Here is a 24,915-nt window from a genome sequence, read left to right as displayed (position 1 = left end):
TTTGCTTGTTTTTTCTTTTTTCTGTCTTAACAGGTGATCCAGGTGATTCATATATATATTTTTTGTCTGTTTGTTTTGGTTGGTTTTTATTTTTTGCCCTTTATCACCATTCCTCTTCCCCGCTGTTTTTCTTTCCCTACCTCTCTTTCTTTCTCCTTCTTTCCCCCAGTCATGCCTGTCCCGTGTGTAGCAAGTGAAAATAAAATAAAATAAACAATAAAAACAAAGGTGAATCAAATAGACCAATACAGCAAGGCCAGGATGGTCCACTTGGTAAAGTTAAGAATAAAAAAAAAATCAAAATCAAAAGAAACCTCCAATTTCAGATATTTGAGGTTATGCTGAAAATAATGATACCAAACAAGGCAAGATAAACTTAAATATAGAGGTAAAATCAAAAGTAGTCAAAAACAGTCATTTATACCCTGGACCCCAGAGGGGTAAAGCATGTCAGCTACCACTCACCGCTTGTTTTCAGGCTTTATTAAATGGAAAACTTCCACAATACATTCAAGTGTAAGATATTTGTTTAATAGATTATCAGTTTCAAAATACATAAAAACATGTAATCTGTATGCATAAACTATTCAGTCTGACAACTGCGAGGTTTAAGAAATCAATAGGGAATATTTATAGAAAGATACACAATTGGAAAAAAAACTGACTAAGCTTATATGTATGGAGAGCACATAAGTGCAAAGGCAGGAAAATAAAACTGAGAGGAAGAAATAAAATATTATGTAACTTTTAGGTGTCACTCGGTCATCTTCACTGGCGTGATGATCAGTGGTAAGTCGTTCCTTCCTGACTTGTTGGTGCAGGGGCTGAAGAAAGGGTAGAGGGTCTCATTGAAAATGTCATTAAAAGTATAGATGTGTATCTTAGCATCAACATTGTAGAAAGACACCTGCAAAGAAGAGAAACACACCTAAAGTAAAATTACATAAACAAGACAATAGTGAAAATATGTATATTTATAATATTTAACTATATGTAGCAAAATAAGTTGAAATTAAAGGGGGACTCAATTTGCACATTCTTTATTAGACAGGTAAATTCCAATCATGTACACCTGCACACCTGTCCATTTTCAAAGTCCACAAATATCCCGATTTTATGAAGTACAAGGTTCACTGGGACATCTGTGTAGGGTTGAGATCGAAAGCCAAACTTATTCCTGTGGGGAGAAATGACAAAGGGAAAGGAAATTAAAGATGAAAAAGTTCTTCTAACATCAGTAGGTCTGATTTCATTTTAATCTGCATTATTGCAAAAGTATGGCATTTTCATGCATTTTTAAGGAACTTAAAAAAGTAAGACATCTATCAGGTAAAAAGGAAAAATGAAACAACTGAAAACATTCTTTGTGGGGGACTGCTAAAAAGACCGGCTTTTAAACCCAACATTTACATGTCATTGTTTTATTTTTACATTCAGCAAATGTTGGGAAACATTAGCATCAATCTGGAGTGTTTCTGTCCTTTTCATTAATACAAGTACAATGTTATGTCTCACAGTTCTGTTCAGTCTTCATCCTCTGCTAATTGAATTTTCTGTCTCATTATTGGCTAAATGTGAATGTATGCAAAGACGACACAAGAGTTCCTGTAGCTCTTCTGGGAGCTAGAGTCGACTAGAAAATGTCTTCCAGAGTGAGTCCTCTATGAAGAGGAGCCTTTCCTTATTGTCAGCGGTCGCGGCTGCTACAGAGTGCTGGCAGTCTCATTTCCCTCGGCCTTAAAACTGCAAGGCGGCCATGCTGCAACACCAAAACACTGATGGTAAAATCACAGTGATCCCACCCAGCATCAATGCGTCGGTTGCACCCGGGAAAATCGTGGGGGTCACGGGAGATCCCGTCGCAACTATCGTCTGGATGCCAAAGCTCCTAATAGCCAGGAGAATGTGATCCATTTCTTCTGTGAGTGAGCGGTAATCCTGCAAGGCCAGAGACATGGGGGTTGGCGAGGCCAGCTTGCACTGGAGCCAGCAACTGTTGGAGGAATACGTAAGTGAAGATGAATCCGTCATCATCCGTTCCTAGCAAGGATAGCATACTTTCCATGAGCTTGAGAGTGGTACCATCATCCAGGCCAGAGAGAGAGAGAGGAGTTTCTCAGCCCACTCTTCATCGGAGAGGGAGTAGCACCGCAGCAGCAGCTCCTTGAGAGTGGTGTCATTCCCTTGGGTGGGGGGGATCCCGGAGGAAGGTCATCACACGACCCTCAGCAGATCCAGTAAGGCCACCACATGATGGTATTTCGTGTCATTGGCTGAAACGCCCACAAAAAGTAAACTCAGCTTCAATGTGCACAAACCATGAAGGAGGGGGTGAAGCCAAAAATCCGCCAGCTTAAAAGCCACAGCAAAAGTTGAAACATACAGCTCAGCTATCACTTCCAAAATAAATGAAGAGAGAAAACTAAACAGCCGTGGTGTTTGTAGGGTTACTGAAGTAGGGTTAGCTGGTATATAAAGATGTGCTAACGTGGTGGCTAGCTACACCGCTATCGTTAGCATATATAAACACAGTGAAGCTGGACGACGAACGCAAACTTTTTTCCACTTGATAAAAGTTAACGTGAGGGTTCCCGAACGTTAGGGACAAATGCAATCGCATGGCAGGATGCTGTAAACAGATCAAACTTCAGTCAGGAGAACAACTGAGATAATCCATCTACAATACAAGGTAAGTCATTAATATACTGCTGCATGGGCTGGTGTAGCCCAATGGAATTGAGGTTCCACAGTTCTTCTTTTTCCTGTTCTGTCTAATCTATTTTTATGATTCTATATTTTATAATTCCCTATAGTTTATTTGCTCTTCTTTGCCAAACCTATTCTCTATTGTCTCAAATCTATGTCTATCAAGTTTATTTTGCCATCCTTTCACCTTCTCCAAAAGTTGAGTCTGTTCATCTGGACGTAGCGTTTTCAGTGGAGAAACGTTTCGTCACTCATCCAAGTGACTTCTTCAGTCTCAGCTGACTGCAGGTTTCCCCAAACCTTATAAACAGTACATTTGCATAATGACTGAAACCAGCCCACTGAAGGAACAATGGGCTGTGAGGTCAGTTCCTTAATCATAATTATGCAAATTCCCATGACCATTGATCAACAATCACTGACCAAAACCCACTGATCAAAGAACACTGATCAATGGCCATGAGTACCATTCACAGAGAGTTGGGGAATGGCTGCAATCACAGCGTTGTAAGATGGCGAAAGATGTACCCTTAGGCCCCCTCCTCGATTCAGAGATGGTCTTTCCCTTTTCATGTAAATGGCCTCCTTGACTCCGCGCTCAAACCAGCGTTCTTCCCTGTCCAGGATGTGTACATCCTCATCGTTGAAAGAGTGTCCACTGGCCTGTAGGTGTAAATAAACTGCAGAGTCCTGGCCTGATGAGGTAGCTCTTCTGTGTTGTGCCATCCGCCTCGCCAGATGTTGTTTGGTTTCCCCGATGTATAAATCCTGACAATCCTCCTGGCACTTAACAGCGTACACTATGTTACTCTGTTTGTGTCGGGGGACTCGATCCTTGGGGTGGACCAGTTTTTGGCGCAGCGTGTTTTGGGGTTTAAAAGCCACAGAGACGCTGTGTTTAGAAAAAATGTGTCTCAACTGTTCCGATACTCCTGACACATATGGGATCACTACAGGTTTTCGCCTGGGCAGTGGTTGTCCTTCTCTCCTGGATCGGCTGGAGCTTTCTTTAGGTGCCTTCCCAGCTTTGACAAAAGTCCAGCTGGGATAACCACATTTACTCAGGGCCTTCTTAAGGCCCTGAGTAATTATGACTATGATTAAGGAACTGACCTCACAGCCCATTGTTCCTTCAGTGGGCTGGTTTCAGTCATTATGCAAATGTACTGTTTATAAGGTTTGGGGAAACCTGCAGTCAGCTGAGACTGAAGAAGTCACTTGGATGAGTGGCGAAATGTTTCTCCCACAAAACGCTACGTCCAGATGAACAGATTCAACTTTTGGAGATTTACTTTCCTGGATGATTGAGAATGCATCAAGACGATCCTTTCACCTTATTGGCTTAAACCATACATTCTTGCATGTGATTGGTTAGGAGAAGTAGATCCTGCCTCCTCATGCTTACTGAAGGACAATCCGAGTGCAGTGTAGATGAGGCTACAGCGAAAGGCTAAAACAAACAATCCCTGATTAGTGAGGAAAAATACTTTCTGTAGTGGAAAAAAATAACAGCCTGTAACCGGTATTTGGTTCAGGAGGAGCAGAACGGAATCACCTAGAAGACCGGAGGTTGTTTCTATGGGAATTATAGTACTTCCGACCGTCTTGATGAGTGTTGTGAAAGTTAGCATTGCTAGCTGATGTAGCGAGCATGGTGCCCTCTTCCCAAGTCTATCGGTGTGTGGGTAAGTTGGGCAGGCACTGATGAAGTTTTCAAAACAGTGTTTGAAGGATTCAGATTCAGTATTAATATTATTAAAATTTGTTTTATGTCCAAGTTAACCATGTGATAGTCCTGCCTAAGCCAATGCTCTTTATTCCACTTTTATTCCTCTTTATTTGCATGCAAATGTTACTGCTGCTGCAGGCAATGTGTAAAATGTGATTGAAGTCCCGTAGCTGGATAAGGAGTATTACACAAATGTTCTCCCCTGGTACTCTGGCTTCCTCCCACAGTCCAAAGACATGCAGTTAGTAGGGTTAGGTTAATTGATCAATTTCAATTGCCCGTAGGCGTGAATAGGGGAGTGAATGTGGGTGTCTGTCTCTGTGTGTTAGCCCTGCGACAAACTGGCGACCTGTCCAGGGTGTACCCCGCCTCTCGCCCTATGACAGCTGGGATAGGCTCCAGCGCCTATCCCATATGAAAATATGGTTTTGTACGTGGAAAATTAGTTTAGAAATAAATGCTGATTAAAACTATATTGTAAGGTGAGTACAAGTCAGAAAAACTTGATAACTTTCTAGTTAAAGATAATGAGACTTCATAAACAATAATTAAGACTTAATCAGTTCTTTCATTTCCAAAAAGAAAAGTCCTCTGTTATGTGTTTTTCAGTGCAAACTTATACTATTTTATTAGTTCAATGGTTTATTTTCATTTTGTATAAGGATTGAAATGATGCAGTGTCCATATGGTTAACATACTTGAATACACAAATATGTGTGTGAGCTGAATTCCAAAGCTGTATGTAATAAAGGTTTTTATTGTCATGCAGGCTGGGGGTTTTTTTTTTCCCTTCCATCCCATTTGTGGTTATTCATGGACTTTTGATGTTGGAACTCTCCTCTGAGAGGATATGTCGAGCCATCCCAGACCCTAGAATTTGTCTGCCGCAATGATCGTCCTTAGTTCATTTGAAGATTCGCAGTTTGGTAGGACAGCCCCAGACCACATAACCGTGCTGACAGTAGAAAAAGACCTGAGGTTGCACCCACTAAATCTTCTTTTCTGATTTTTTTCTCATCTTCTTCTCCAAGAAAAAGCGAGCTTGACTTGACTTATTCTTCTGACTCTTGACTTGAGACTTTGTATCACTGATACCCATGTGGAGACTCAGAGACCCTTAACAGTGATTTTATGAATGAGATTGTTTAGGTTATAAATTGTTTTGCCAGCTATAGTTGTGTCTATGTTGCAGTGTTATCATCTGTGTGATAATACAGCGTTCTCCTCAACTCACCTGCCTCCTGCAAATCATTCTCCCTTTAACACTACCTCACAAACCTAGAACTGGTCCACCGGAGGGTACATAGAAGCTCTGGTTAAACTGGGCTGTAGTTACATTGTAAGGTTTTCAAACTGAGCTTTAAAATGAACAGTGGTAATAAAAACTGAGAGAGGCTGACAGCGATCACTGACGGGGCTGTTCAGATTAAATAGAAAAAGATACAAAGCATTAAAACATGTTAAAAACACAACAGCCCTAATAAACGCAAAGTAGTTTGGACCCAGAAGCAGGATTCATCAGGTCATTATTTAAAGACTGGATATACCACCTGCTTTGAATGTTTTAATGGAGTACAGTTGTTATTATTGTCACATGTCACAGCCAGTTTATGACCGTTAAAATAAATAAAATTCATATAAGAAATAAAATTGTCTGTGTAAACTGTATATGGTGTTAAATAGGTCTATACTACAGTACTTTAATGTCAGTCATAAGGGTGGTATTTTAAGAGACATATTTTTTTTGAGGTGGTACTCATTGTGAAAAGTTTGAGAACCACTGCGCTGGACAATATGTTGCGGTCATAATTAAATGCAAGTGACTAAGTGATGATTTGTCCACAAATACTGTTTAGCTTCTCTCAGACCTATATTGAAACTAAAAATATATATACAGACTGCAAATTGGAAACTTCAAAGTGGAAGTTGTACCTTATGAAACATGTTGACTGTAATTCTGAGGTACAACTTTTACTTTGAAGGTGAACCTTCTCCCTTTCCAGTTTGTGTCACACCATAATGTTGTATTACCACAAGTAGTTACCACATACTTGCAGAAACACATGAAAATCTGCAAGCAATTGTGGCAATCTGCTAGCAACCAAAGTGACAACAAGCAGCATGCTTCTGGGAACCACCGCCAACCAGTTGGGAAATAAGCGTTTTTCCTTCAGCTACAACGGCCAATAATTTGGAGAACTCTTCAACAATGTGTTTAACTCACTTGTCTCTTAAACTGAGGAACCAGAATCCATTGTCTGGGGTGTATTCAATCTTCCCCTTCCTGCTGACGGAATACTTGACCACACCCAGGTCCCAGTCAGTCTTCCCGGTCACGTCCACCTTTTCAAACCAAACAAACCACATTCCTTCACTCAAATAATGAAACGCATGTAAGTCTAAAGAAGCCAAGATGTTTGGCCAACATTTGTTTATTTATCACACAATTGTATCTTGTAATGAAAGCAGTATGGAATCAAGTTTAAACAACGATAAAGAACTGAATTATAATATATGAGCAATGATTTTCAAGACTTTTGACTCTTAGAAAGGGCAAACCCTCATACCTCCCAATAATGTTTTCCAGAAGAGATTGGCTCCCTCCCTATAACACAGACAACTTTTTCAAACCTCTCTGGGTTGTCTGGCACCAGTTGGTGTCGATCTCCACACCTCACCTGCAGAAATATACAATTTATAATTACAGCTCATTTCATGGAGATTTTACAACTTCTTCTTCTACTGTTCTCTCTTTATGCTAAAAGAGAGGCTCCGAGACAAGAGGACGCAGGAAGTAATTTCAGCATGATTGTAATGGTCTAGTAACTGAACAGGAGCCTCACACTTTTCAGGTCTGATGACAGCACCAGTCTTGGATGGGCGGTATTGGAGTCCAGAGTTACATCCACTGTGTTGAAAGAAGATGTAAAGAACTTCATTTTCTGTTGGTAATTCTGCTTTCATTAATTTTAACTTGGATGAATGTCACTTACGTGCATATTCTTGTATCCCCTTTATCCCTGCAGACAAACAAAATTATTACAGTACTGCTCTTAAAACTCACCAGATACATTTGGATCTTAATTATCAACAAGGTTAAAGTGGATGAAGTTGTGTACAGTGTAACCATTAAAAGAGCACTTGTTAAGGTGGAGAGGACATGGACACTCACTGGGCTGTGATCGAGAAGGACTGGGATCCAGTGTTTGTGCAGGAAAACCTGAACAGAAACAAGACAACAGGTGTAAGGAGCTAACATGAACCTACCTTACTGTTTGGTCTGGTAATCCAGCAGAAATAGAAGTAACAGCTAATACAAACCTACACCACCGGGGGGAGTATTTCATTGCTTAATGATTGTATCTGTAGTACTGTCTGGCTTGAACACTTAAAAATACTTTAAAAAATTCCTCTAGTGGCAACTTATAGCCTGCTCCAGAAAGACAGTCATTGATAGTTTAATGGTTTCTCCCATCATAATAACTTTATGGTGTGTGAATATATTTTATAATTCATCCATTTGAAAACTTATAAGGCTTAAAGTTGAGGGCATACTCTTGAGAGGGTTGCTAGGCCTCAACTTCTGTGTTGATGAGGAATTATTGGACAAATAACAGGTTTATTGTGTTTATTGACTAGACATGCAAAGCACAGTGCATGGGCACCCATTGGGGCATGCTCGTGCCACAGTGTAATGTGCATTTGTGCAATGAAGAGAAATGGAATCACAGGAAGTAGTGGCATATAGTACACAAGAAGACCATGAATAGCCAATGAAAAACAATTGCATAATACATGCAAATTAGTGAAAAAGCTCAATACAGATTTTGGAGCCATTTGCTGAATCTCCACGCTGCTTTCTACGTGAAAGATCTCTTAAAGTAGAGTTTTTTTCACTTGCGTGTTTTTAATAAGATTATCTGACTGATTATCTTCTAGCTGGTGCCTTTTGGGTCATCACAGCGGATCATCTGCCACCACCTCACCCTATCCCTAGCATTCTCTTCTATTATACTCACACTAACCGACTTCACTACATCCATGAATTTTCTCTTAGGGGATATTCTTCGTCCTCCCTATCAGCTTCATCTTCAATATCCTTTATTCAGTATACCCACCATCCACCCACCTCCTCTTCAAATGTGCAAACCATCTCAGCCTTGCCTCTCTGGGCTTGTCTAGATCCTGAGCATCTCATTGATGTACTTAATCTACTCATTTTTAATTCTGTTCATGCCCAATAAAAATCTTAACATCTTCAGTTACCCCTGACACTTGTCTTCACCCACTCCACCCTACCTGAACTCTCTTCCACACCTCTCTTGTCCAATGTCTGTTGAGTATACCCCGATGTGTGGTATGGGTCATAAAAAGTTTGTGTCTGCATTTTGGTGATCAGAATTATAGTATTCTATTGTTCTACTACTTAGCATTAATTAACATATGGGTATCTGTGCATTTCACTGGTACATTTTATGGATGCAGCTTATTACCCAGACCAGCATTAGCTGAGTATTTAGCATTTCACTTGCAGTTCAAGAAAAACACAAAAGCATCAGCCAAGAAATTTATTTAAAGTTTCTTTTTTATAGAACAGCCAGACTCGGTTATCTATCGCCTAAATCTGTTTTGAGAGTTGTTGGGTTTTTTTGCTCCGTATGTTGAGTCTGAACTAATCGAAAATTCCCTGTTCTCGCAGATTTTGTGTCTTCTTTGTATATTATATGTGTAAACCAGCTGAATGCTTTTCATTACACTGACCTTTTTCTGTGATATTCTTCAGCTCTTTGGCAAACTTCTCCACCTGAGCTAATATAGACATGTAAATGGACTCTGTCCCCAGGTCAGAATTCACCGACACTTTGTACCAGTCTTTGGTAGGTGGAGGGCTGGACAGAATTGGGAACGTCTGGGGAGCAGGTGGAAAGAAATGTTAGAAATTTTTTCTTGTCAGTATTTACCAAAATGCCAACTCTTCCTACAGGATCAGGAGTTGAGCATCAAAGCTTATCAGACATTAAGTCACCGTCACGTTGCCAAGCAACCACCTAATAATAGACTAAAATGTTCCTTACACAACAAACGGGCACTTATGTGCTCTTATAAAAGCTTACAAAAGCTTTGTGTCACTCATTTGATGTCAGTGACATATAATTTGGCAAATATTGAATATAATCATTTTTGATATCTCCAATCTGTGAAGTGTACATTACATCTCTTTTCACCCTAACTTATCAAGTCAAGTTTACTTTATTTAGAAACTATATGAGTAGTTTAATGTTTGCTTCAGTAAAAGTATAAATATTCTTAAGGTAATAGGATTTCAATCCACGTGAATTTGACCTTAAACAGATTGTTGTCACATGCATGTTATGTATATGTATAGAAAGCCATACACGTATACACCCATATAGTATATCTTTTACTATATTCTACATAAACAAATCATGCATATCAATTTTTCATTATATACTTAATGGGTCTGGCTAGTGTCTGACCAATGAGTGCAGTAGTACGCCTTAATGATACATGCAAATGCACTTTGATGTATATGAACATCTTGTCAGTTCTCTGGTTATCTTCTATTTATTTGTATAAATAACATTTACCACCTCTGCTTTTTTGCTTTCCTCAGTCTGATTCAGTATGTCAGTTTGCCAAAAGCACAGAACAAATAGTATTGGAACATGGGCATGTACTAGCTTCTTCACATTCATCCTTAAATTCTCACTTTCACACAGTATAAATGATCATCTGATTGGGCAAGCTTGGAAAGCTCGCTTTGTCTCTTCTTTAGTTCTTCGATCTCCTGTTCCAGCTGCCTTGTCATGGATTCAGCATGGCGCTGTGCCGCCTTCCGGCTGATCTCCATCGCCTCCACCAGCTCTGCCTGGGAACGTTCAATGAAACAAACCAAACTCGAGAATAGAGAAACGCTGCCCGCCGTCTCTCGGTCCACTGCCAGCTGGAAAGTTAGACAGAGTGATATGAGATACATAATTGTTTAATTTGTTTTGTTTTAAAATATATATTAATCTCCCCTGTAAAGGAAAATTCCCACATCACATGGAAATATGCAGCATCTGTGAATTGCAGCTCAGATTTCAAATGTAAGGAACCTAAATTTTGCTACAACCAAAAATCTAAGAACAGATGCAAAAAGTCTAGAAATCCTAAAATGCAAGGTAAAAAGTTAGAAACATAAAATCTTTACCAAAGTTTTAATAATGTAATTAAAAATTGAGAGTGTTTCATAAATGATTTTGTTGTTCAGAAAAACATAATGTTGGAAAAATATAAGATAAGATAAGATAAGATAAGATAACCTTTATTAGTCCCACATGTGGGAAATTTGTTTTGTCACAGCAGGAAGTGGACAGTGCAAAAGTTATGAAGCAAAAATTAGAATAAAATAAAATAAGAATAAATACAGTACACAACTGTACAGAATAGAATAAAATAAAATACTATATACAGTAGAATAAAATAGAATAAAATATACAATAAGATAAAAATAGAATACAAATGCTATATATTTTTTTTTAACTTAAAACGTAATATGTGGATTTGGTAATCAGATATAAATTGTGGATCAGGGAAATACACCTGCACTTTTATGTAAAATTGGCTATAGATATTGTTTAATAAACTCCCAACATGTAGAAATACATAATTTAAGTTTGAAAAACTCAATTCAGTTTTATTTATACAACAACAGTCGCCTCAAGGTGCATTATATTGTAAGGTATACCCTACAATATTACACAGAAAAACCCCAATAATTATATGACCCCCTATGAGCAAGCACTTTGGCAACAGTGGGAAGGAAAAACTCCCTTTTAACAGGAAGAAACCTCTGGCAGAACCAGGGTCAGGGAGGGGCAGCCATCAGGTGCGAACAGAAAAAGGGAAATTGAATTAGAAATTGTTTAACACAGCGGTCCCCAATCCCCAGGCCACGACCAGTACTGGTCCATGAGTCGTTTGGTACCGGGCCGCGGGAGTTGAGGCTCGGGTGTGAAATTGATGGTTTTCAGGGTTTTTATCACCAGTGTTGGTCAAGTTACTTGAAAAAAGTAATCAGTTACTAATTACTTATTTTCAAAAGTAATTAATTACTTAGTTACTTAGTTACTTTTTAAAAACATGATTTACAACCTGAATAGGTGATAAAGCGATAGATCTTTCAACCCAATTCTACTTTTTCTGCATAATCCATCATACAAAATGTAATCAAATGATAAAGTCTCTTTTTAAAACTTGTTTTATTAGTTTTAATCTTTTAACTTTATGCATCAAACAAAAATTAAATTATATGCAACATTCTCTGACTGGAAGAAATTTGTTTAACATTTAAACCTATTTTCTGCACATTCCAGCACATAAAATAAAATATTTTTTTGTGTTTACACTCACTCTTTCAAATAGATGAAAGTAAAACACAGCAGAAAAAATAAATAAAATCAAAGACTAGCGGTCCTGTTGCTCTATTTTCACCTGTAAAGCAGGACTGGAGTAGGCGGAGGTTTACCCTGGTGCAGGTGTGCCGCAGCGGTCAGTTGAAGAATCCGCGAGTTTCTCGTATCGCACTTGGTGCTTGCTTGGAAGTTTAGGGGTTTTTTTCACTGTAAAAAGAAGTTTTCTTCCCACGCACAACGGACACTAATGTTTTTGTCACTTTTTATGGAATCAAACTCAAAATAAGGTCAGTACTTCCACGCTTTAAACGCTGCACGCTCATACTCTCTCCGCACTCGATATATTATCCATTGTTGATCTGCAGACAGCTGTTGTCACGAACGTCGCACTCGCTTACGTCACTGTCATGAGACACTCTTGCAAAAAATCACGGTTTTAGTAACGCAGTAACGCAGCGTTCCTACGTGAAAGTAAGGGTAATCTAATTACCGTTTTTGCAATAGTAATCCCTTACATTACTCGTTACTTGAAAAAAGTAATCAGATGCCCATCTCTGTTTATCACTAACTCTGTTTCCCTGGGTCTTTTCCCATGTTGTAGTTGTGTGTCTTATTTTGAAAGGATTGTTTACGCGTTACCATAGTGACCAGAGAGCATTAAGGGGCAGAGAGGAGGATGTTACTCTCAATGTTGTTGGCGCATTTCAGGAGGACGCTGCTAATAAAGTTATACAAATACACACTGAATTCGCTAAATAGCACAGTTTTTGTCTTGGTCGTATAATTTTATTTTTTTGCATTTATCCTTGACACCTTAAAATATTGAAAATATTGTGTGACATTAAACCAGTGCAAAAAAGGTTGGGGACTGCTGGTTTAACAAAAACCTTGAAGTGATATGAGGATTTACAGGTTTTACCACGCACCTGTGGTCTTACACAAGAGTGTGTTTGTGTTTTACCTCCAGCTCTGTCACTGACATATTTATCTCTTCGATCTTGTTGATTCTCTCGATAATCATGTCCTGGATTGTCCGCTCTGACACAGTCAGCAGTGTCTAAATACACAAACATTCATGTTACACAGTACTGACTTCACTTGACCTTCAGCCTTTTGGTGTTCTGAAACAGACATGGGGAACAAAGGTGGATCTGGTTGTGATACTGTATGTTAGACATTAGTCAATGAGCATATCTTACAAAATACCTCCTTCTGGAAACAAATAATCACTACATAACTTCATATTTTATGCAGTATGACCTGAAACCAAATGTTTAAAAATGATATATTGAATAGAACAGTGTAGAGCAGGGGTAGGCAACTCCAGGCCTCGAGGGCCGGTGTCCTGCAGGTTTTAGATCTCACCCTGGTTCAACACACCTGAATCAAATGATTAGTTCATTACCAGGCCTCTAGAGAACTTCAAGACATGTTGAGGAGGTAATTTAACCAATTAAATTAGATGTGTTGGATCAAGGACAGATCTAAAACCTGCAGGACACTGGCACTTGAGGCCTGGAGTTGCCCACCCCTGCTGTCGAGGAACATAGATTCTATGTATTGACTCGTTTTCTGTTATCAAACTGCTCCACTGTCTAAGAATTTAGGCTCAGATGTTAAATCATTTTTAACAGATTTTTTTTTTTTAAATGGTCTAGTTCGTTCAAGCCAGAACTTCATATCATCACATGTCAGTTATCACCTGCTTTTTAGCAATTCTTTGTTACTCCTTTAAAAAACATTGTTCTCTTTTTTTTTAACATGGAAACTTCCCTAACCTAATCCATCTGTCCTTTCTCTCTATCTTTTTCTGCTTTAATTTTCAAACCTTGGTTTCCATCCATTCGGTTTCAACGGTCACTGTGTCATGGTCTGGATGATCCTCCATCTCGCATTCAGGACAAATGCACACCTGGTCACTCCTACAGAAAATCTGAAGCCCATTGCATATGATTTTTATTTGGTCTTCTTTAAGGACTTCATTCAACAGGTGCAGAAGGTGAACGTTTTACCAATATTGGCCTGTTGTGGATCTCACAAAGAGGGACATTCTGGCTCATCTCAGTCCCACTCAGCGTGTACCTCCTCCTCCGGGTATGTGGTCGGTGGGAAACCGGAGGACCTGCCACATAGGTTTCGTTCAATGCATCACTGAAACTGTGGTTTGGCACTGAGGATGCTTGTGAGTTCTTGACTGGAGGAAAGGACGTTGAGGTTGAGTCACTTTCCAAGCCTGAAGATGAAAAAAATATCAGGGATTTTCAGGTTAGTCAGTCGCTTTAGTGAAAAGTCAAATATCTATTTGGGTACACAATGTTGACATTTTGTAGAGCCATTCATGGACCCCAGATCTTTGTTCAAGTACAGTTGTGGTCAGAAGTTTACATACACTCATCATGGGCATGAATCACATGTTAACATTCTGCTAATGATGATTTCTTTGAACTGCTTTTTTTTCTGGGTGGAATAATTATTCAGCATTCATCTTTCCTAATCCACAAAAGGTGAAAGTACACATTCAATTTAATTCAATTTAATTCAGTTCAATTCAGATTTATTCATACAGAGCCAATTCGGAACAACAGTCACCTCAAGGCGCTTTATATTGTAAGGTAGACCCTACAATAATACATACAGAGAAAAACCCAACAATCATATGGACCCCCTATGAGCAAGCACTTTGGCAACAGTGGGAAGGAAAAACTCCCTTTTAACTGGAAGAAACCTCCTGTTTCTAGGCACAAAATAGGTTTGTGCCTAGATAAACCTAACAGGGCACTTCTCTAGGCTCGTAGTCTTGTATAAGTTTGCTGTTGTGCAACATAATTATGACAGGAGAGTCATTTACCAACTACTCTGAATTGCCTACTCTTAACTCCTCCAGACTGTACTTGAGCTTTGAAAAGTACTCTATAAATTATTACAGATGGAAACACAGAAGTTTTCTTACTCCGAGAAAAGGTCTGGTGAGTCTTTCGCACAGGGTGGCGCAGCTTTTTCTTCAGTTCATCAAATAAATGGCTTGACGGGCTTCCATGCCCTCCACTTCCCTTTCTTCCACTCTTATTCTTTACTACTCCATTTTTCATGGATTTATACTGGTCAGTGATCTCTCGTAGTGTTCTGTTAATCTGGAGGTCTGGTCGCTTTTCAAAGCTCTTTTTACACAGAGGACACTTGAAAACCTGGAAGGAAAGATGGAAATAAGATATAAGTAAAGATGGAAACAATAGAAACAGAAAGGATATCAGAGATGCAGGAATGCCGAAAATATGTTAAATAACTTCTCTGAAAGTCATCAGAAAGTAAGGGAATGAAAAAGCTGAAAATGAAGGAAATTTAAAAAAAAAAAAAAAAAAAAAGACCTTAGCTCCATTCCAGTATTTGGTGATGCATTGCATGCAGAAGCTATGTCCACATGGTGTGGATGCAGGGTTGGTGAATACATCAAGGCATATGGAGCACTGGAACTGTTCTTCACATAAAAAACTGTCATATAAAGACATCTTTCTGGAAGCAAAAGAGAGACGCAAACAATCATTTAGGAGAGTTTCAACATATGGATGATAACATTTGTGATTTTAAGCAACATAAACCACATAACTAATTTGGTTTATGTTGGTTTGGTTTATTTCAGTGACTAAGCAGTCACTGGAGAAGGTTACGGCTTCTCCAGTGTGATGATTTGGCAAATTTACTGCTGTATGCTCTCAATCATATTGGTGGCATACATAATAAAGGATAGGATAATGGTGCACCTTACATGGTATTTCATCTGGCTGTTCACACAAGTAAACTTGATACACTTCATCAAAGGTTTCATTTGTCTTTTACACAAAAGGTGTCCTTGTACTCTGACAAACCATGTCAAGGCATGTCAGAGGAACAGATCTGTCAGTCCCAGCTGTCACTTGTTTTTCAACTTGGAATAAAAAACTGCTAGATTATAGTAAAATCATAAAAGCTGATAAAATGTAGCTCCTGATCCTTTCATGCAATTTAACCGAGGTATTTCTTACAGTGTAGTGAAATAAAACCTTCACAGATTGTCATTTACGTGAACAGCAAAACATCAATTCTGACAGAGTATACTGCCCCCTACTGGCTCAAGTATTTGTTATTCCCCAGCTTTAAGCTTTAATTCCTCTCTTCACACAAAGCTGACTTTTTTAAACAAGTGAAACCCAAGAGAGGAGCAAAGAGTCATGAAGCAGTTATCTAACAAGCTATTTATTTTTTATGAGAATCAGTGCATAGAAGTCATGTTTAAATTTAGTGTATCAAATGTGTAGCAACAAAATAACAGGGTTAAGAGGTTCATTCAAGCTGAATATATGAGAGACAAAGGACAGACTCACACATATCTCTCTTTGATGACTAAAATCTGAACAGTATGGTCAGAAGATTTCAGGAATGAAGTTGATCGAGATTTTGTTCAGAACCCACAGGTACAGATTTATCTTTATACAGGTAACATTTGAGCAGACTCATGTTGGACAACACATTTCACAAATACTTCTGAAAGTTGATTTTCACGGGAAGCCATGCATAATTCTGTCTCATGTGTAAACTTCTCATGCTAGCCTATCCTGTTTCAGAGTTATACGGGGCTGGACAGTATTGTTATTGTTTTGGGGTTAAATGTGTGGAAATCCCAGGATGGTTCATCTGTCTGTCCCACAGCTACTACATGCAGGTCAGGTATTTGTTTTGTGAGGGAGGGAAATACATGCACAAGTGTGAAATCCTGTGCGTTTGAAGGTATTCACCCTGAGGAAATTTGGTTTGCAGCCAAGAGATGATTACAAAGCACAATTATCATGATTATGCTCAATCTTTAACTTCCATTAAGAAGGTCATACCCACAAAGCACAAAGTAGCTGAAGTAAACAACATTACAGCCATAATATGAGTCAGCTAAAATTCTAAAATCCACAGAATAAACCACTAAAGTGCCCACAAATATGTGGAGCACGTTTGGTGTTCTGGTAGCTGCAAAAATATTGCAAATTGTTATCTCACTGCTTGAAAATGATCCTTGGAGATAGGATGGTTGGAGTTTGGAGATCTAATTTTTCAACTTTTCTATGTTTTATATGATCCAAATCCAAATGGAATTTATTTATAAAGTACATTTAAAAACAGAAAGTTTGCCCAAAGTGCTGAACAGAAAAACAAAAACAAGACAAAAAACAAAAGATAAGACCACTCACATTAAAACACGTACATAAAATAAAACAAAGACAATAAAAAAGCACATCAACTCACACCGGTCCAAACACTATCGAAAAAAGAAGTGTGTCCAAAAGAGACTTAAAAACTGTCTATTATTTACAGGCAACGCATTCCAAAGTTTGGAGACCACAATTGAAAAAGCATCTTCTCCTCTAAGCTTCAGCCTAGTTTTTGGGACAACCAAAGGCAGCTGGTTGGATGATCTATGGGCCTGTGAGGGAAGTACATCAGAAAAGTATGGAGGAGCAAGACCATTGAGGCATTTATAAGTCAACATTAGGACTTTGAAATTAATTCTATGATAAACAGGAAGCCAGTTAAAGGAGGGCATGATAGGTGAGATATTTTCATGCCTGTGTGTACCAGTTAAGATCCTGGCAGCAGCATTTTGAACAAGCTGAAGATGTGAGAGGGATGCTTGGCTGACTCCAGCATAAAGTGCATTGCAATAGTCAAGCCGAGTTGAGATAAAGGCATGTATTATTTTCTCAAAGTCATGCCTTGACAAAATTGGCTTACGTTTTGCCATTTGCCTTAATTGGAAAAAGCTTTTTTGCAACACAGAACTGATTTGTTTACTAAATTTAAAATCCAAATCCATTATGGCTCCAAGATTCGTTACATGCTGTTTGATGAGTGACCCAAACTATTACATTTTACTCCTAAATCCCACTAATCAACATATGCCAGAAAAACAACAAAGCACAGCCTCGTATTACAAGAAATACACAAAATAATAACAAAAGGAAAATGTGATACCTTAATGCAGGTAAGGTGGACAGCACAGAAATCCAGAGATGTCCCACCTTGGTGGTATCTTGGCCGCTCACACTCTCAATTATGAGGTGTCACAGTGTGTGTACGTGCATAAGTAGTGTGCTCAAGAAAGTAACGCCACGCCCTCGTTCTCTGTAAATGTGGCAGGACTGGTTAAGATAGTGAAAAAAAGAAAAACTAGGTCAGAGGACGTCAGATCTTATCTCTGCATATGTTTATAGTAACACTCCTTTTATTAAGCATCAATGAAAATAGCCGCACATAGATCAGCCTGTGAGACTGTATCACATATCATAAGTATTATGAATTACTGATTATAAGTAAAACAAATTTGTGATATAGGATGTGTTTGTTTTATTTTTTGCCATTGTGTGTGATAGAACCGCTCTGAGCGTTAAATCTGGCCTATATCAGATTTAAGGTCCTCATCTGGTGCACATCTGAGCTGTTTTCAGCATGCTTGCTATTTTAAGATCACTCAACAGAAATCATGTTGCAATGGCTGCTGGATCTCCTTGAGGGTGTCAAAGTGGTGATCCTTTACCAGAGGTATAATTATTTTTGTATAACTCTTTTAAAATGGATTAAAGTCTATAAACTTCAGCATAAATTTTAAGTGTTGCACATGACCAGTACATTTTCATATCATTTGGTTGTGCTATGACACTACAGCAGGCTGTTTAATCAGTCTCTCCATTAAGAATATTTTGTTGTTGAGGTTTTTAAGGCAAGTAACTTCTAACCATGTCACATTAGCTTAATACTACTACTACTAACAACAACAACAACAACAACAACAACAACGATGATGATGATGATAACAACACATTTTTATATATAGGTGCCTTTCAAAACGTCAAGGTCACCTGAGATTAGTACAGCAATTTAAAAAAAAAAAATATGTACACACCTATATGAGAAAATAGTAAAACCAGAAAACAAAAGCATTAAATATGTTCAAAATAACAGGAGACTAAGGCCAGTTGTCCACTATTTTTGGTGTGTGACTATTATGGTGAGAATGTCGGATGAAGCGACTAAGGCACCAGTTACATTTTTTTGAGCAAACTTATAAAACTTCATGCTAGTGAAGGAGGCTGTCATTTGTTTTTCCATTGAATTATGAAATTAATGCAAACTTCAGAGAAAGCTCTCTGCAGTTCATCATATCACTGTTTTTATGTAATATTTGTAATATTTTGACATTAACAACAACTTCACTGTGCACAGCTCTGGCTGGTCAAGACTCTGTGCTGGAATGAAGAATAAAATTAGATCTTCTTATTCTCTCATCCGTCTCTCTGTAGGAGTCTCTATAATTGATTTATTGCTGTAGAGGAGCCAACTGTGGATGCCTTTCAACTGCTCTGCATGTGCTTTTTGATTCTAGTATGATTCTTGTTTGTTTTCAGTTCCTGCATCTGAATCAGTAACATTTCACAAGCTTGTCATTCCTTTCTGCTGAGAAACAATTACACCGAGAGAAAGATAAGCACACTCTGACAGTGTGCACCCAAATAAGATGTTGCGAAACAGTAGTTTTAACCTTCATAACCAATTCCCAGAAAAACAAAAACAAACAAGTTTAAATTCAAAAAGCAATGAAAATGTGTCTTCATAGCATAATGGTTTATACATTTTCCTTAAAAGAGGAGGAGCCCTACATTGTTCCCGGGAGGAGGTACAAATCACTTTTTCAAAACAAAACATGCTGAGGCAATTTCTGGTGAGTAAGCAAGCAGGTTTAACATTCGATTATATTTATACAGTACCAAATCACAAGAACAGCTTTCTCAAGGTGCTTTATACTTTAACGTAAAGTTCCTACAATAATATGTAAAATACTCTCTATTTTAAATTGACAAGTACAGCAAACAATTGACTGAGTCTTTCTGTGTGAGAACCACAAAGAATGATTGATTTTTCTTAGCAGTGTCAGCCAAGTCACTGAAACTACAGTCCCGTTTAATTCTCTTTTTTAATTATTTTTTCAGAAAGACTGTTTTTATCAATTAATTTCATTTAAAATTAATTATCATAAAATGATTAGTCTTCTGATACTTTACATGGATTGATGGGCACATATAGTATTAACCCATGTGGGTTGTCAGTAGCCAGATGACACATGACTCAGTACTTTCTAAACTTTGGAATTGTGTATTCAGGTAGATATTCACAACAAATAAATATAAGAATCAGTCAATACCAAGAAATATTCACAAACAAATACCTTGGAATTGTTTTGGACTACCTTACATAAATGGATGTGCTTTGATACTCAGAAGTGTTTTTCTTTTCCTGTTCTTTTACCGTGAACCACATAGAAAAGATATAACATCAGTTCAATTTCCAGTATTTAACAATCATCTGTACAATCAGAACTTTCAATCATGGACATTCCACAGTGTCACGTCTTTGTTACTTCTTGGTAAAAAGCATAGCAGTGCCAACAGGCAACTGATAACTGAACGCCTACATTGTTAGCATTTTTGCTGAGCTTATTCACACATTACAAGAATGAACCTGTTGACTCCAAGGTCACTAATGGGGTTACCAGATGAAACAAAGCAGGCCTAGTTTTACAAAGCTGTATAAATTTGTGAACTGAAGGTGCAGAGTTTACTTATGCTTAATATGTACACTCACTGAGCATTTTATTTGGTACACCCATTTACTTCGTCCTTAGCACAAATCTAATGACTAAAAATGAATGCATTAAGGTATGCGGACATGATCAAGACAACCTGCTGAAGTTCAAACTGAATGTCAGAATGGAGAAATAAGGTGATTCAAGATACTTTGAAAGTGGCATGATTGTTGGGCTGAGGATTTCAAAAGCTGCTGTATTTTAAACACTATCAGGAACCCTGGGCGGAGCAGGAGGTGGGATTCAGTGTGTTCATGTTTAGTGTTTTCACTGTAAATAAATGCACCAGAGTGATATATAACAGGTAGTGACAGGGGGAAACAGAGCTCCAGGGGAAGGGGCATCCAAACAATCCAAACAAGCTTTCATCACTCATTCAGCTCAGGCAGTCCCTCCAAACACTTGAGGGCAGGGAAGATCCAGGGAAGGTCTGTATGCGCAAGAGAGAACAATGAGATTATTGGGGGGGGGCGGCAAGGGAAACACACTAGTGTCCAGACCCAGGACTTTACTAATAGCATAATTCAACAATCCAGCAAATAATGAAACTCAGTCACCACATGAAGTAGTGGCCTCCTGATGAGCTCATCTGGAACAGGTGGTTGATTGGTGCAGACATGCTGTGACAGAGGCGGGAACCCGCGATGAGTCCCACCCACAGACAGACAGATAAGCAAAACAAGCATAGAGAAAGAAGAGACACATGCTGTATCCCAATTCAGGGTCTGCAGCCTTAAAGGTCCTCAAGGGCCGCGTACTCAAAGACCGCTAAGGCCAGAAGTGCGAGGCTTGTGAAATGGGCCAGTCTGGCCTCCGTCGCGCTGCCCAGATTGCCTAGCAACCATGATACTAACAGCTGGAAACGTTTCATACAGCTTTGACAGAAATGAAGGAGAACATATTTTGTTCGTTTGTTTGTTTGTTTCTACATGAGCTCTGTGTGATTTAATAAGTATCTGAGGCTGAGACCACAGGACAGTAAAACAGGATTGTTGGGCTTCATTTCTGTACTGAACAGTCATTTAAGATTAGCTAGTAAATAACAATTAGTTAATGTTGTTCATGAGACTAAAGTCATCTCACTTTGGTTATGTAAATATAATATGGCCAATATTAAATTATTAGTCATTACATCTGTGAGCTTGAACTCTGTGTCAAATACTGAGCTTCAGTAAATATTCAAGTTGCAGTTATTTATATTTCCTATCACCTTAAATCTTCACTCAAAGACAAGAATCTCTGACAGTGTATATATAGGTGTATTATATATAAGAGACAAATGTTGTTCCTTCAGTATGTTGGCATTACTAAATTTGGCTCAATGCTTACATATATGTGTAAAAAGCAAATGTACGAGCTGTGATAACTGTTGCTGATAGAATGAAGAGTAGACTGATATATGAAATATTCCTTTATTGGGTGAGAAAATCAGACCATGTCATAACTGCTTTAAGTCATACAGAATAGATATCAGAGCCTTAAACAGGCTGACTTCTGCTAAATGGGTCAAACTGGGCAGAAAGTCTACAAACACATAACATCCTTATAGAATATGATGTAACACTATAGATCAACTTACCTCAGAATATATAAAGCATATAAACAATTACAGCAACATGATGCAACAAACACAGCAGTGCTACTAATCCAAAATACTCAAAGCTTCATAGAACTGAAACAAACATTTATTTTAGCTCCATTCTGCTGCTGATACATACTTTAGGTTTCTAAACATTAAACTTGTTGCTGCCTTTCATAGTGTGTAACTTGAAGGCCCTGAGTACTTTCTCCCACACTGAAAACACTGGAATGATAACATTATCTGAACATTACCTAATAAGACTGATTCAGGACAGACAATTAGTTATGTTAAACTTTCCTAGCAGTCCTTCACAAACAGGGAACAGTCTGTCTATTCTCTCCATCTGTCAGCTGCTGCTGGCTCTTCCTCCTCCTCTTCCTCACACACTGCTGAGTTTGTCCTGGTGGATCATCAGGGGTGCAAAGCCTCACAGATGATGTGCAGCAGTGGGTCCCTCAGTCTGTCCTCACTCTGGACACTTGCAGTTGTCACACATGGAAATCAAATGTGTGATAAGCTGCAGGATTCAAACACAAGTGTAACTTATAAATACATGTTCATACTTTTATTCCACAATCAGAGAGAAAGAAACAGAGAGAGAGTGCAGGACAGACAGACAGGTGACAGTCTCAGGTGTATACACTGCTACAAAACAGCACAAGAGAAGGAGGATTTAGTGTTTGTGTTATTACGAGTGCTAAACAAGAAGAGTTCCCAGATGGTCCAGTGGACACATGTGTGACTCCTGTGATTAAAGCATCTTTCTTTCAGCTTAACGACTGAACCGTCAGCTCGTTCAAACACACGTTAAAGTCCGTTTGGCTCGACACCACCGAACAGAGGCAGCAATATAACATAGCTAACATTAACAGTGCAGTGAATCCTGCTTGTGCCGTCATATTCAGGACTGCAAACCGAGCAGCATCACTGACTTTCAGCCTGTTGTGTTTGTGGATATATGACTGACTTTAATTATCCATAAAATCATCGCATTCTCTGTAAGATTAAAGTCATCTATTGAACGGCGTATATTTTAAAGTAAAGGCTTTAAAACCAAGTAAACGCTTAAAGTACAAACATCACTAATGTCACATAACTCTGCCGACATGTGGCCAACAGTAATGTTTTAATTTTATTCATTATTAAACATTCGCACATAAATAAGTGACATAATATTCAATACTTACTTTTAAAAGTTTACTCTTCGGTCGCTCCGCTTCCGCCGTTTTTTTCGGGAAAATTATCCACAACCACCGCCGCGCTATAAAGTCTGGGATATGTTGGGCCACGAAGTCTACACTGCCGGTGTTCCAGATCAACTGGCGTTTAGATCAACTGGCGTTGGTCGAACAGATGTGTGGCAGTCTTGTGTTTCAGGAGCTGCTACCGACAAACCAGCAAAAAAAAACGCCAAATGTGTCATCTGTGACACTTGTGAGGTTATCTCAAACACACTCCGTCAGTCTTGATGCCGTTGAACAACAAAATGTTTAAAAATGACGCGAGTTTACCTGGTGATATCCTCATGCGCGACGCGATCGCGAAAACAGCAAACAATTAACACCACGCCGGTGTTGTTCACAGGACAGGAAGAGTAAACGATCGGGAGACTCTTGTCGTCGTTATCGTTCCCCTCGCACGTTTTATTTCTCCGGTTTCAGCATTTTGGCTTCACAACTAAAGCGTGCAGTTTACTTTGTGTGCACTAACATGGACTCGAGTCAACCAGCGCCACCTCTGGCCAAGTGCCACAGCCTACAGCCAGATCAACTTGTGACACACATCTGCACCACGTTTGAATTCGTTTCATGCACAACACATTTGTACCTTTCAGTTGTGTCTGTTTGTGCGTCATGCAAATAAACCTTTGAAAAGAATCAAATGATATCATATATTTATTGTGGCCTACATTTGTACAAAATTCCAAATTATATACACAAAGTCATAGAAATCACCACTCCAATTGGTCACCATGATTTTAATATTCTCTTTTTCCATAACAATGAAATACGCCTTGGACAAATATGACACATCAATAGTTCATTAGTGTTGTCACATCACATCCTGTAAGCATCTTCTGTCTGTGTCTTTTCTCTGGAAATGAATATTTCCAGCCAATATAGGCAATCCATCAACATGGCTGGAGAGTTGGTTGTGATATACAGTCTGTATAAGTGTGGTTAATCCATTTTTGGTATTGGCTGAAAAAGTTATTATAGTAGTTTCAGAATATGTCTCTTAATTTAAAAACCAATCATTTCAACCTTATATAACTGTACATGTGTTGATTGCATCTCATAGTAAAGTTAAAGTTATTTTTCTTTCTATCTTTTAGTATCATATAGTTTGAGAAAGTAAAGCCTGACTCACTGTCTAAAGACAAACCGTTTTTGCTACAACAGCAAAAGCACATACTGATACATAAGCTTGTCATGAACTGTTTGGTTTTGGTTGTGCCCATAAAATAGGAGTAAAATTGCTAACCATTCCTCACCGTCGGTCCCCTGACTGTGGTCGGGAGACGCAAGGGGAGATACTTCCTCCAGGGCCGAAGTTTTGTCCTGCTTCGGGGTTAACTCCCTTCACTTTTGTGGAGTAGTGAGGCAGGCAGAAATTAGCCGAGACACCTGAGATACTAAAGGGATGAAGCTTAAATAACCGTACTGCACATTCCAATACACACTGCATAGGCTGTAGCCCGTTAGAACGTTGACATTTTTTTTGCTTACAGCGTCTCCTCGCGTGCATGCTCACACACACATCACCTACACTCCTCACAGGACACCCAGCCACAAAAAAGCCGGCAAATCCCACGACAAAT

General features: G+C 38.7%; 1 protein-coding gene across 3 annotated transcripts; it reads right to left on the bottom strand.

The window, feature by feature from the left end:
* Window positions 1–466: 466 nt before the first annotated feature.
* Window positions 467–23,635, bottom strand: LOC116323403 (E3 ubiquitin-protein ligase TRIM39-like). Of its 3 annotated transcripts, XM_039610218.1 has the most exons (16): window positions 23,606–23,635; window positions 17,848–18,014; window positions 15,219–15,363; window positions 14,804–15,038; window positions 13,866–14,086; window positions 13,682–13,786; window positions 12,815–12,910; window positions 10,167–10,400; window positions 9,197–9,344; window positions 7,608–7,655; window positions 7,429–7,455; window positions 7,279–7,343; window positions 7,003–7,113; window positions 6,660–6,778; window positions 1,081–1,177; window positions 467–907 (listed from the first exon to the last, which is right to left on the bottom strand). In XM_039610218.1, exons 3-16 carry the CDS (start codon window positions 15,357–15,359, stop codon window positions 755–757), a joined length of 1,800 nt encoding a protein of 599 aa, XP_039466152.1. In that variant the 5' UTR covers window positions 15,360–15,363; window positions 17,848–18,014; window positions 23,606–23,635; the 3' UTR covers window positions 467–754. The 3 variants fall into 3 exon arrangements, with proteins under 3 accessions (XP_039466152.1, XP_031599593.1, XP_031599592.1); XM_031743733.2 differs by lacking the exon at window positions 23,606–23,635 and having other exon boundaries at window positions 1,073–1,177; window positions 17,848–18,178; XM_031743732.2 differs by lacking the exon at window positions 23,606–23,635 and having other exon boundaries at window positions 17,848–18,166.
* Window positions 23,636–24,915: the final 1,280 nt, after the last annotated feature.

The sequence above is a fragment of the Oreochromis aureus genome, linkage group 3 (genome assembly GCF_013358895.1).
Source record: "Oreochromis aureus strain Israel breed Guangdong linkage group 3, ZZ_aureus, whole genome shotgun sequence".
Taxonomy (NCBI): Eukaryota; Metazoa; Chordata; class Actinopteri; order Cichliformes; family Cichlidae; genus Oreochromis; species Oreochromis aureus.
This window is presented reverse-complemented; position numbering and strand designations above follow the sequence as displayed.